This window comes from Lissotriton helveticus, chromosome 7 (genome assembly GCF_964261635.1).
Source record: "Lissotriton helveticus chromosome 7, aLisHel1.1, whole genome shotgun sequence".
In the NCBI taxonomy this organism is placed as follows: domain Eukaryota; kingdom Metazoa; phylum Chordata; class Amphibia; order Caudata; family Salamandridae; genus Lissotriton; species Lissotriton helveticus.
In genome coordinates this window covers 586,446,879-586,461,238 of record NC_136068.1, presented here as the reverse complement: position 1 = coordinate 586,461,238, position 14,360 = coordinate 586,446,879, and the positions used below count along the sequence as shown (strand labels likewise).

Below are 14,360 nucleotides of genomic sequence, written 5' to 3'. Positions count from 1 at the left end.
GCTGGGGTGCTGCTCCCTTGGTGGGCCCAGGGGGGTCGACAGAATGCTGGACAGGGCAGCTGCATTCAGTGCCTGCTAGTGCAGGGAATTGGCTCCTGGTTGTTGAGGTGCTGGACGGTCCTCAAAGGGTTTGGGGAGGGTGTCCAGCTATTTTTAGAAGCTGGCGCCAATCTTTAGTGCAGGTACTCTGTTCTCACTCTGTCAGTCCTCCTTCGCCGTCCTCGGTTCCCAGTAGTCAAAGTTGTGACTTTATTTGCTTTCCTGGCGTCAGGGGACCCCCTAAATACTCAACTTAGGGGTGTTGAGGGGAAGTGTAATAGCCAATGGGCTACTTACCCTTGGGGTCACTACACAGCTATATGAACACTTTCTGTGCAGAGTGGGCATTACCATATCCCATAGTTTCTAGTTCCAGCAAAAACAAAATGGTGGAACCCTTCTTTTGTGGAGAGCGTCAGGCAGTCCACTCTAGGGGTGACACTAGCCTGGGGGTGTGACTACCCTGGGTGAGCAACACGCCTTCCTGCATAGCTAATTTCTCATCTGTCCTGGTGCCAAACGGGCCGTAGAGCAGGGGGTGGCATCTCCCAGATCGGGGGGAGGGCGGGGGCCAGGGGCACATATCAAAGGCAGCAGAGGGTTTGACGGCTCTGGCCTTGGTATGCAGATTTACTAGCAATCCTGCTGGAGGAGGTGTAAACACTTTCCCCCAGAGCAGACATTGTTTCTGACCTCAGACAGCAGAGGCTCTGACCTCCAGGGGGTCAGAAAGTCATCTGTGGAAAAAGGAGGTTGGACGATACCAGTCAGCTAGCTCACTGGAGGACTAGTAGGTTTTGAGAGGGTACCTTAGAGGTGCCCTCTTGGACGTATGTCCACACAAATTAGATACTGCATCAGTATGGATTTGTCCAGATGCGGTGTTTGAAACCAAACACCAATATTTTAAGTGAAGCCATTATGTAGCTAGGTAACTCGTAATGACCAGTGCCCAGAACATATACTTAAGATGGATTCCTTGTTCACTTGCAATAACTAATAATAGAACTAGACATCACAGGGGCATATCTGCTCATGCAGATATGTCCTCACATGTAATGTAACGCATCCTGCTTTAGGGCTCTTAAGGCCTGCTATATGGGTGACTTACATATAGTACATGCAGTGTATGTGCATTGCACACAGGGAGTGGGCAATGTTGTGCTTTCAGAAGGGGCTTGCGCCGTTTCATGCAGTCTGCAGTGACAATCTGCATGCAATGTCTGCATTCGTCCCTAAGGGTGGCATAAAACATGCTGCAGCCCTTAGGGACCGTCCTTAGTACCCATATATTAGGTACCACTGGTATCATTTACTAGGGACTTAAAAGGGTGCTAAAGTCCTTTCCAATTGGGTTACAATTGAACATGCTAGTTTTAGGGGAAAGAACACTTGTGCAGGAGCCTGGCTAGCAGGATTCAGTGCACGGTCAGTGTCGAAAAACTAGCATCTAGTAGTTCAATGAGGGCAAAAAGTGGGGGGACATCTGCAAAGGAGTCCAGCTTCCTACACTAAGTCTGTCTCGATCAGTTAGCCATTTGACCTATGAAGGCATTATGCTTGCTGTGGAATGATCCAGTGTCACCTTAAAAGCCTTTATCAATAAGGCTATACATAGAAGTAAAGGCTGCAAACTGGAACTTAGGCTCACACTTGACTTGAAGGGATGTGGCCCTTCATTTTGGATGTTCTCTCCAAATTAGGAATAGCCCCATTCGCTATATCAGACCGTGCCCCAGAGCACTCTCCTTGTGCCTTAGCCAAAGCCATGCCCCAAAGCACTTAGCTCTTACCCTATCCCAGAGCTATGCCACAGGACCCTGTCACAGAGCAAAACCCCAGAGACACTCCCTACAGACCAGTCCCATACAAGATGCCCAAATAAGTCCTAGATGCTCGATACACCCTTGTGCCAATACCTTAGAACCATGTGCTCTTGGCTCTCAAAGCCATGCACCAAATTTATTTTCCGTGCTCCCCAATCATGCTGCCGATTCACTTTAGAGTTACTGCAATGCTAGAGACCCATTTCCGAGAAACTATTGCCCTCATTGCCATTCAATGCCCAAGCATTAGTTACCTTTTTTGCTTCCACTAGCTGGTTGAGTTTCTCATAGCACTCTCCTAGAGCAACCAACATTCGAGAGTCATTGGGCCTGTTAGAAAAGAAGATGCATTAATAGTTGAAGTCTACTGCATGAACAAAACAGAAAGAGTGGCAGAAAATAGCGAATCATGGCCTATAGCATACGTGCTCCTTTCCATCGCTCAGCAATCCCAAACACAGTACATGCAACTCAGGCAAGCCTTTCCCCTTTGTCATACAAGCATGCATATGTCATGCAAATTTGCACTCTGCCGCAAATTGTTGGTTACCTGAGCTGATGAGCACGTCTGTAGTAATATAGGCAGTAAAAAGGCATTTTGAGGATCTCATAGGTTTGCCCCAACCCATACCAAGCTCTGTAATCTCTCTTGTTCACCTCAATCGCGTGCCTGTAAAAAGTATGAACAACATAAGCTCGAAAGCTAAAACTGCAGGACTAGGACAATTGAGCATCATTTGCTGGATGGGGTAGGTTGCAAGATGGTGTTAAGGCAATACTCCTGAGTGGTCTTAGTACATGCTCTGTTGCGTTCAGATCTAGGCAGCCATGGTGGCCCAAGACACTTCAGAAATTTAACATTTTATATTTTACGCAGATCCCCACAAATTTAACAATGGACGCATGCAGAAATAATAATGGAAACCCCATCCATTCCCAAAAATTACAATTAAAAAATAAACTCACATACAGGGCTAGTCAGATATTTGTAAATTTAAAATGAATAATTATTTGAAACCTGTTGGGCGACATTTTTTATCACATGCAGTTATCACTCTGGGCTAATTACAGAGGAAGTCCATAACAGAGAAAATAGTCAGGCATGCTTCTGTCATTTTGTTCTTGTAAACAAAAGTGGGCAGCAATGACAGCATCGTAATTTTAATTGATTAACTACTGCAATGGTATACTGGTGGGACTGAACAATCGTATTTGGCAACCAAGCGTGCCTGAGCCTACTATGTACTTACAATAATTCTACGCACCACAGCTGTGCAAATATCAGTGAGAGCCAATTTGGCTATGATGAAGAAGGTGTAGCCACAAATATGTTTTTGGGGAATATCAAGAGTAGTCACTTCACTGCGGCCTGGTTACTTCTACATTACGACTGAAAACACCCCACCCCCTCATACCCATCATCTATGCATCAGATACTTGTTTATTGAAGAACAGTGGGCCTAGAAGACTTCCCTCATAATGGTTACGTTCAGACAACCCACTTTCTACCCTACTGTATGAAAAAGCCCCCCAAGAGTCAAATACTGTTCTGTACACACGTCACCATCCACAACCATTGTGTAGCAGGCTCAGTTTCCCTCATTACCTGTATGCTTGGATTGCTGCTGACGTGTTCTTCATTTCCATGTACTCATGGCCCATGAGGGTCCAAGCTCCAAGGTACCGCGGATTTAGCTTCAAAGCTCGCTGGAAGTACAGGGCTGCCTTCTCATGTTGAGAACGCAAACTGTAGTAATTACCTACAAAATGACGAAGGGTTAGGACAGGCCAAGGGAGATTAACAGAGCGTCACCACTAAAAGATGCCTGGGTGTGTACATGAGATAGAGGGACATAAGAGGGAATACAGGAGGCTACCCTTTTGGAACATAAGACGATAACTGCTCTCACCAATAACACAGCATGTCTCCACGCGATACTTGTCGATCTCGCACAAATCGTGAGCCAGATAACTGAGCTCTGGCTTCATACTCTAGGGGAAAAAACAAGACAAGGCCATCAATAGATGAAACCAGGAAAGAAAATGCGCTAAAGAAAACTTCTGATTTTTGCAAGTACTACAGTGCCCAGTGCCAGGGTGACTAATATTAATATATACTTTATAGGCAGTCCTCTCGCTCTGGTCCTGTGCCAAACATTACTTTACATTCTAAAAGCAGCTCCCTATTATCTCTGTTCCTGCATTTGTGCATCTCTGTCGGGGGTTCCTTCTCGCATCCTTCGTCTCAATGTGCTTGGGGCAGGGTGTGGGGGGGGGGGGGAGAGAGGAAACGGGGGGAGAGAGGAAATGGGGGAAGGAGGAGCAGCATCAATTCGCCACTTGCTTATATGCTTTGTGATACTATTCCCTCTTAAGGGAACTTGGTTTACCACTCTCAGCCCCTTTGCCTGAAGAATATGGCTCTCCTGCCAGTTCTGCAAGGAGATCCCTTATTAACTTTGGAGTCTGTAGGACTGCAGTGTTGCAGGAAGCTCCCTTTAACCCTTCAGCCTATAGATATGTTGAATTGCTCTCAGCGGGGAGCTCCTCTGATCACTTATGCCAGCACAACTGGAGAATCACCAGTTAAGTGAAAGAAAATGTATCACCCACAAGGGGTGGATGATGGACATACCCACTCACCCGGACATACAGCAGGTTGGAGAACGTGTCCATGTTCTCAATTCTATAGGGATCTTGCTTCCGTAACTTATTGAAAATTGAGAGGGCTTTGTCGATATCTGCAAAGAGGAGCCACAGTTAGTGAAAGCCAGGAGGAGTAGGGCTGTAATGACCGGTAAATGATGCAGTGCATTCTTACCTCGAATGTTATGGTATGCCACTGCAATCTGGGAGATGATGTAACTGCTCTGTGAGAAGCCTACATCAATGAGACTCTGGTACTTCTGCAACGCCTCTTCGATTAGCTGCAGCTCCGTGTAAATGTGAGCCAGGAAGAACTCCTTCACCCAGGACTCTGGCAAAGACAGCTGCTTGAGCTGATACAAAAGCACAAATGAGGATGGGACACATCCCCAGGAGTGTTTATAAAAACACACACACACACACACACAGATTCCCTACCTGCTGCACGAATGTCCCTTATCTGTCGGGTGAAATTGTCACTTAAAAGATGCACTATTAAAGCCCATCCCCTGAATACGTGATGTCCTCCTGACTTACACACACACATGCAAAGTCCACACTAAGATGGGCAAGGTATCATCAATGTCAAAGGTTAGTGTGCAGCTTTGGCGACGTCCCCACTAAGCTCAGGCTCACAGTTCTTCTGCATTGCAATCACCCTATAGGCCCATTCACCCCAAAAGCATTCACTCCAGTGATCTATCATATGTATGCAGCCACACACACTTACCATCTCTTTGTCAGTGATGAGGTTGCATAGCTCTAACCATGCCCCCCAGTGTAAGGGCAGTGCATGTGTTGCTTCCACAAAAACTTCAATGGCCTCCTTCACCAAGTCCAACTTGCGCAACACCACCCCGTACCTGCAATGAGAGAAGTGAATATTTCGATGTGCTGCCTCAGGTCATCCTTATGCTATGGAAGCACCCTGGAGCTGCAGTTGACTCATTAACCCTCCATTAGACACACAGCAGAGTACATTCAGGGCTCTTAAGCTGCAGGCACTCACTAATAGTTACATATACAGACAGCACCTGGTGTGTGGCACACTAAGGCGAAAAGCTACATCAGATTCAATGGCTACATTGTTTCCACCAAGGACTCCACAAACCGTACAGATAAAGTCCGAATCCATCAAGCTCCAGTTCCTTGTGCTTCTTGCTCAGCTCCACGCGCAGCTCTCGCAGGGCCTCGTTTTTCACCTGTCCTTTCTCCAGAGGACCTAAAATACACGTAAACATGAAAGATGTCCATAGCATCAGACCTTGATATGCTGCCTGCCTGGGTCAGTTCGAGCACCAGATCATTGCCTGCTCTTTGTTGCTTTGCCAACACCGAACCAAATACAGCTCTGATCTATAATCAGGAAAAAAACAGCTCTCTACCACCATGCTGGTAACATGACTAAACTTGATTCTGCCGGTGCACCGCCACAAAAACAAGCAACATCCAATATGCCAATACTACAATTCCACACAGCTCTGCCACAGTACCGCTAATGTTACCTGAAGCAATCTCCACATTAACGCAGCACAGAGGGCCACATATTGCTCTTCTAATGTGCCTTAATCGTGACATACAGCAACATCTTTCATTCTTTTAGTGCAGCTCATGCATCACTGCAAGTGTACCTCATTTCGACAAGGTACCCCCTCCTATTCCAGCAAAAGGTCCTACACACAGCTATTTATATACACCTCCATGGGAAAGTGAGAAGTCAGAAGCATGAATAAAAAGTTAGCAGGTGAAAAGGTGACAAAGAACAAGCACCTACCAAGACTGTCCACTGTCTCATCATCTTTCTTCTTCTCTCCTGACTGAAGGGAGTACAAGAAACAATCATTACATGTGGTTGTACAACTTATACCCCCATTCTCTAGAGTGCCACCCAGATCTGTACAACATTTGTGATGGGCATGCTTGCTAATTAACAGAAAATCGGATAATACCACTTCATTTAAAGTATTAAACCTGCTTCATGAACTTATGTTGGTACAACTGGACAGCACATTCTTTTTGAGGTTACCTGTCAGGCAGAAAACTTGGCAAAGATTCACTAATAATTCAAACATTATATGTTTCCATTAATTTTCAAAGAGTTATGCCTAGTTTGGACAAAACATTTTACTTGACAAATACAAAGTCACAGCTTCCACACACAGCGCTCGTGCACAGTGCCTCTTTTCCAGGTCTATGAAGGATAACAATATTTGCAATCAGAAATCTAGAGAAGAGGTAGCAAGGCTGAGAAATGTGAGGCCTCATAAGTGTTCCTGCTCCTGTATATCAGCTATCTCAGGTTGCTCGGTCTTCAAAAGGAAAATAGGACTTTGATGTATGATTAGGGCTCCCGGTTGTATTGTACTTTTTTTCTTTTTTACATTTCCGTCTGCATTTATCCATATTTATTTTTTGTTAATTGTATCTGTATTTGTCCATATTTAGGTTGAAACTAGTATAATTCCACATTTATTTAACGGATAAATACTCCCTCATGCTTGAATGTTTGCCAGGTTTTAATGATATGAACACTCACATAAGATAACTGAGCCGAAAAAACTCCCGTGACCTATATTGCTTACGAAAACAAATTGTATCTGGTATGGGTATAGACAAAATCACATGGATACAAATACACAATTGTGTAATATAAATCGGATTATTATATATTTTTAGCTTATAGTTTATAATCACTTTTGTTTCCACAATCAATGTGTCATTGAAACATCATACATCATCTGCCCAGACCGTGTTGTATATGGTCACCTCAAATTAGTTTTAGAGCCCCTGTACATCTGTGTCTTCTCTTTACATCCTGATGTATATATGTATTTCCAATGATTGTGAACGTTTGTTGCTGAATGAATGAAGTGTGGTTGTTAAGGATATAGTGCTGTTCATGTTGTAGGGGGCTTACATTTTTGTAAGGATTTATATACAATTTTTTAAAGAAATATAAGGATATTATTTGTATAAAAAAAGAGAAAAAAATGTGTTCATAAAAATATTGTTGTATGATGGTTCAATGACATTGATTGGGTAAACAATAGTGATTATAAACTATTAGCTAAAAAGATATCATAAATAATCAGATTTATACCACACGATTGTGTATTTGTATCCATGTGATTTTGTCTATACCCATACCAGATGCAATCTGTGTTCGTAAAGCAATATAGGTCACAGGGGAGTTTTTTCTGCTCAGTTGTTTTTCTCAATCTCCCCTTTCTCCCTGACCTTAGTTACTCTTTAGGGGAGGTTCCCTTTTCTTGCAAGTGCACTCACAGAAGATAAATCAAGGCACTTATATGAAAATATGCACATTTCTGTATCAACCTTGGGCGGATCTACTGCTGTTCAAAGCCTCTTTACTAAAATCCATTTCTTTTTTAACACCCATATCCATCAATCCACACAGTTTTTGGCCTGGCAGTCAGTATTTTGAATCACACAGATAGCAAACCAATTTCCTTTTTTCTCCACATTTAAAAATAAAAACAGACAGGAAACCAAATGGTTTTCTGTCTGTATTTATCTGCAAACATGGAATACAGGGATCCTTATATATTATTATACGGTTGGGTAGGAGAAGAATGGCTAAAATACCAAACTGACTGCAGTTATTAAGCTAACCTCATAGAATGAGACATCACAGAAGCACTAGACAAAGGGCTTCCTAAGAATCTATTATACAGGACATCATCTTAACAGGCATCTATTGCTCAAGAAAGGACACCAACAAAAATCTTTAATAAAGGAAGTGATCTCACAAAGCATGTATTATTCACAAACTATATTAAGAATAAACTTACCAAGTATCTAGAGTACATATACAGGAAGTATGCTTTCTGGCTGTGGCAGTTGTACAAGAAATATGCAGCCCGGTCATATTCTTTCAGGTCAAAGTAAGACTTTGCTAATGTGTAGGCATCAAGATCAAAAGCATCGTCCTAGGAGGAAAGAAATGCCACGCATGAATGAGCAGTAGCAAACACTTTCAGCTTCTATAAGCATTCAACTAAACACATTGTCACAATTTCATTTTTAAACATTTGCCATTAGCAAATATTAAAACATAACTGGACATTTGCACCTCCTTCAGTCCCCAGAGAGTATATACAAATTGAATAGGTGCATTTTGGGCACAGACTTTGCCCTTTTTATTGAAGTTGGAGGGGGAAATTCAGCCTTCCCCAATTCAAATTTAAAAGCAAAATAAAAACTTATCATTAATAAATAAATGGGCTCTAAGAGAAGCCCTGCAGAACCGAGTGGCTACCAGCACAGGTACAAGTGTGCGGTATGAGGAAATGCAGCTGCAGTCGACAGACGTCTCAAAATATGACAAACATGTCCAGAAATTTTTAATGTGTAGCAAACTAACCTAAATAGATGATTTTGGGGGCTGGGTGTAGTGGAGAATGGGCAAGAACCCACATATTCAACAGTAGAGCATGGGGAGGAACACTCATGACAGACTCGAAAGGACAGTCATGTCACCAATCTCTAAACAACTTGCTAAGGTATGAGAGCTAAAAATAAGTAGTGATTATTTGTAAGGATACCTACTCTTCCAGGAGAAAAAAAACATGTTATTCCTTTTTTTTTTTTTGGTGCAAGACGTTTATTAATTACTGTCAGGTGTACACAGCGTCACGCCTACAACCCGGAGGCTGGCCGCTATTGGTATAGATACTTAGGATGGTATGATGCATAAAAAAATACTTCATATATAGTGCTTCACAGATGTTATCCGAACCTAATGACAGTATGCATATTCCATATGAACAGTCAATTCGTCTCACTTTCTTACATTTTTTGTTAAACTTTAGCATGTGCGGGATCTAATCTAGAAGTTGGAAGAATTCATGCGTCAGTACAGAGGTGGGCCTACATCAAGGTATGGTATACCACACACTGCACATCTCGACATATAGCATAGTAGAGCCGGAGGGGCCATTGTCACCCGCAGAGGGAACGGTTCCATCTACCATAAACATAGCATATAACAGTTAATTATACAGCAACACTCGAGATTGAAGTCCCCACGCAGGTGGCAGAAGCAGCCCACAAAGTGAGAAAGGGGGGGGGGGGGGGACAGTGACGCCAGCAATTGAGAGCCCATCCGCATTCCACATTCTCCCCTTTGTCATTGCCCATGTGGGCTTCAACAGTGTCCCATCAGCGCAATACCCAAATCATCAATCACAGGCCTCCTCCGCAGCCATCTCCAGCAAATAGCAGTTTAGCGGAGCCCATATGTCAGTAGGTCTAGAGGTGACAGGTAACAGTTCAGAGTAGGTATGCAATTGTTCTTGTCAGTACACCATGTCTTGTACCCAATCCTTGAATTTGGGGGCCCTTCCCCTCCCCCACCTGCACGCCACTCTACGCTTGGCCAACAGCATAGCAAGTGCCACATACCTGCGGTAGGCTGCCTGAAGCTGTTCCACATAACCCAGCAGTGCCAAGATCGGGGACGGGTTTACCAACGTGTGAATCATTTTGGATATGGCCTGAAAAACTTGATCCCAATAGTGGCGCACGTGATCACATCCCCATGCAAGAAATCAGCCCCCGGAGCTCCACATCTATCACAACTGTCAGTGGCCCTTAACTGGAATCTGTGCAGTCGTGCCGGTGTGTGATATAATCTGTGTATGAATTTGTAGTGAATAATCCTGTATCTACTGCTGGATGATATGCGCTCCGTCTGCTGCAGACAGAAATCCCACTGTCTGTCAGTGAGCAGTATGGCTAACTCCTGATTCCATTTCTCCCTGGCCGGCAAGGCTTCATAGTCCATATCAGCACGGATCGATTTGTATAGTGTGGATACCAGTTTGTTGGGATTATCATGCAGAAGAATGTTCTGCAGTGGGACAAGTATAGGAGGTTCATGTGGGAAGTCAGGTGTAACCGCCCGCAAACCGTGCCTGAGTCTGACATAATAAAACACATCTAGCGGTGTCGGTTGTATCCCTTCATATAGCTGTTCTCTGGAACGAAACTTGCCATTATGGTACAGATCCCCCCCATGTCTGGACATGTATCTTCTTCAGTAGTTTCTGGAAACCTGCTTCTTGTAAAAGCGGTAACTGTGGGTGATAAGCCAGAGGCAACAATGGGGCGTATAGGAGCTGCAGGTCAAGTCTTGAGCTTATGTGTCGCCACGCAGTTACGGTGCTCAATACTGTATTGGGGGTCTTATCTCTGCCTTCTATCGGGGAGTAGAAGGCACCTTCTAGTGGAATTGGGTGGGCTAGCCAGTGTTCAACCGCCGATTGAGGCATATATCTAGGCTGTCGTACCCAGAAGTAAGCAAAGTGGGCCTGGACTGCGCGGTAATAAAGTTCGAAATCCGGAATGCCAAAGCCGCCCTGTGAGTAAGGCCTGATAAGGATCTCCCATTTGAGTCTCGGTGTTTTCCCGCCCCAGACTAATTTAATCAATTCGGTGCGTAGCAGCCGAAAGAAAAAGGCACCAGGGTGGAATGGTATGTTCAGAAAGAGATATAGGAGCTGGGGGAGTATCACCATCTTAATTAGGGAGGCCCTTCCGGCCATGGACAAGGGGAGGGCAATCCACCTGGAGATATTATCACTGATTTTATCCATCACCGTGCCGTAATTAGCCCGAATCAACGCCTCCCTATCTTTTTCAACGTGTATTCCCAGGTATTTAAAATCTCCCTCACACCAGGCAAGCGGATAGTCCAATGCAAATCGATGTGTCGAGGCGGTAAGTGGGAAAATACAAGACTTCGTCCAGTTAATCTGGACGCCGGAGAGAACTCCAAACCGTATGAACTCCCTAAGGATGGGATTCAGGTTCTCAGAAGGGTGACGAACATATAACGTAATGTCTTCGGCATACATTGAGATTAGTATCTGCCTTTGAAAACAGCGCAACACACTATCCCGATGATGTTGACGTAGTTTAGCTGCGAGGGGTTCTGTGGCGATGGCATACAGGAGCGGGGAGAGGGGGCAGCCCTGTCTGGTCCCCCTGGAGACCGGGAATGCCGAGGACAATTTGCCATTAATGAGGACCTTGGCCTCCGGGCTCGTATATAACAATCTAATCCAGGATATGAAGATAAGTGGAAAGCCCATGCGTTCGAGTACTCGGAAGACATAATCCCACTCCAATGAATCAAACGCTTTAGTGGCGTCTAAAAAAATAGCCGCCATTGGCAGGTCCTCATGAACTGAATCATAGACTGAAAAAAAGGTGCGGAGGTTATGCGACGTTGCCCTGCCCGGAACAAATCCAGCCTGATCCGGGAGTACTATGTCAGGCAATAGAAGGCTAAGGCGTGCAGCAATCAATTTGGCGAGAATCTTCACGTCGCAGTTTAGTAGGGACAGGGGCCTATACGAATCACATTTGTTAGCAGGCTTCCCCGGCTTGAGGAGGGACGTAATGAGGGCCATTCTCATGGAGGCAGGGAGGTGACCAACCTCCAAAGCATCTTCATACACTTCGCGCAGCACCGGTGCCATGAAATCTGTAAAGGACTTATAAAATTCAATCGGAATTCCATCTAACCCGGTAGCCTTACCAGACTTCATGTGCATGATAGCCTCCCTCACTTCATCTAGTTTGAAAGGGGCACTTAGAAAGGCTCTCTGTGAATCGCTCAGCCATCCCAATGATACATCTGCCAGGTAGTCATCTAGTGTTAGTTCTCCTATTCTAGTCGAGGAATACAACGTACTATAGTGTCCTACAAATTCATTTAATATGTGAGTGGTGTCCCTGAGCAGTAACCCTTCTGCCGTCTCCAATTCAAGTATGACAGTAGGCGAACGCATAAGTCTGATCGTTGCGGCCTTCCCGGGTCTCTCGCCCTCCCCATATCTTCTGGCCACCCAGTGTTTGTTCCTGAACTTCACCTCCCGTGCAGCTTCATCAGTATACTCCGATAACTTATCCCGAATCACCTGTAGTGTATCACTCCCAGGGCAAATTCGGAGTGTATCCTCCGCGTTTCTAAGGTCTGACTCCAACGACTTCAATCTATTCAAGATACTTTTAAGCACCCCAGAACCTTTCGACATGCAAAGCCCTCTGAGCGTGACTTTAAATGCATCCCATATAGTCTCAACATCCTGTACTGAATCTTTGTTACGTTTAAAAAATTCTTGGAATTCGGTATCTAGTAGCATCTTGGGCTGCATACGCCATGCTGTGACAGGGGGGCCCAATTCAGTGCCCCGCAATGTGATAAGTACTGGCGAGTGATCTGAATATGTTCTGGGGAGATGCGCCGAATGCACAAGTGATGTGTAAAGTTGGGGCGTCAACAGTATATAATCCAGTCTGGCCCATGACCTCGCCTGAGCAGTGAAATGTGTACCTTCCCCCTGTGTCCCGTGCATAGATCTCCATGCGTCTAAGAGATTACTTTCAATCATTGCACGAAGAACCTCCCTCCCCTTGGTATAATGATGGGGGACGGGGTGTGACCTGTCTAGGGCAGGGTCTATGGACATGTTAAAATCACCCCCCCAAATGAGATGCTGCGGTCCAGTTTCCACAATTGCTGCCCACATATCAGTAAAGTACTGTGGGTCATCCACGTTAGGTCCGTAGCAGCAGGTCAGTGTCACAGCCATACGGCGCAGTCGGCCCCACATCAAGCAAAATCTCCCCTGTGAGTCTGTCTTAGAGCCCGCCAAATGGAAAGGCGTGTTTCTTTTTACCAAAATAGCCGTACCCCGTGCATAAGAGGAATATGACGAGAACACTGCATATGAGGCCCATCTTTTCCCAAAGGAGGGTAATCCATGCGGCTTGAAATGCGTTTCCTGGAGGAAAGCAATATGAATATTATGACGATCAAGATAGCCCAGTATTTGCAGTCTTTTCCTAGGATCACCCAGCCCTCTCACGTTCCATGTGATTATATTCAAGTGTGTGTCCCCCATGTATGCAATTGGATATATGAACCAAAAATCGAGGTGCCTTGAATGGCGCACTCACCACCAGTAAGTAGCGGTCCCACCACGAACCACAGGTGCCCAGAGCGCCCCAGGGAGAGCAAAGGGCACAGAAGACCGGCAGTGCCCCCGCCCTCACCGGTGTCTCGCTTCAATGCAGAGCGCACACATCGCATATCTAGCCCACACTCATCCTCGACGCAGTTGAACAATCCCATATCCAAACCTAGAAGCAGCTCTTCGATACCCGTCGTACATGCATTGAACATAAACCAAACAATTCCCCCAACAGTGCATCCCTCCCGCCCACTCACAATATATCCCAGCAAGCAACTAGTGCGCGCAGAAATAGCAGGAGCAGTCACCTCCCATCTCACCTCGTGACAACTATGCAGCACATCTAAGAAGATACAATCCTTGCTAACTGCATTCCTCCCATGCAAAACATCCCGCCCGCCTCCCCCCACCCACTGAAGCATCCCCAACTTGCCAGCATCCCAAGCCCTCCCCCCACCCAGCAGGTGCCCAAACCACCCGAACATCACTAGAAACAGAAACAAGTGTCTTGGGGTATACCCATTAGGGGTCATCCAAGGTGCACGTCCGTCCACCCCCCATTCCTCCCGCTCCGTAGAAGTCCGCCCCTGAAGTCTCTATCCAGAGGGGAAAGGGGGGGTAGGGGGGTGCCCGGCATACGTTACCACCTGCAGTCCAGTACCCGTCCGTGGTACCCTTCAAAGCCATCGCAGTCTCCATATACAGTAGTAACACCATACCACGTAACAAAACAAGTACCATGTTCCAACAGCGTGGTTAATCTCAGCAACAAAGAGCAGTAGTCCTTCTAGTCAGAACTCGAGTCATGCTGGCCTTCAGCATCTGTAGGTTGCCGTCCACGTTTAGG

General features: G+C 45.4%; 1 protein-coding gene across 1 annotated transcript in view; it reads right to left on the bottom strand.

The window, feature by feature from the left end:
• CDC23 (cell division cycle 23) overlaps positions 1-14,360 on the bottom strand; it is an 88,116-nt gene that overhangs the window by 18,494 nt on the left and 55,262 nt on the right. Inside the window, exons 3-12 of the mRNA XM_078652716.1 lie at positions 8,324-8,461; positions 6,286-6,328; positions 5,628-5,733; positions 5,242-5,374; positions 4,687-4,864; positions 4,509-4,606; positions 3,776-3,857; positions 3,472-3,625; positions 2,416-2,535; positions 2,120-2,195 (exon numbers count right to left, since the gene is read on the bottom strand). Coding sequence (XP_078508842.1) covers positions 2,120-2,195; positions 2,416-2,535; positions 3,472-3,625; positions 3,776-3,857; positions 4,509-4,606; positions 4,687-4,864; positions 5,242-5,374; positions 5,628-5,733; positions 6,286-6,328; positions 8,324-8,461 — 1,128 coding nt within the window. The remainder of the gene's footprint in view (positions 1-2,119; positions 2,196-2,415; positions 2,536-3,471; positions 3,626-3,775; positions 3,858-4,508; positions 4,607-4,686; positions 4,865-5,241; positions 5,375-5,627; positions 5,734-6,285; positions 6,329-8,323; positions 8,462-14,360) is intronic.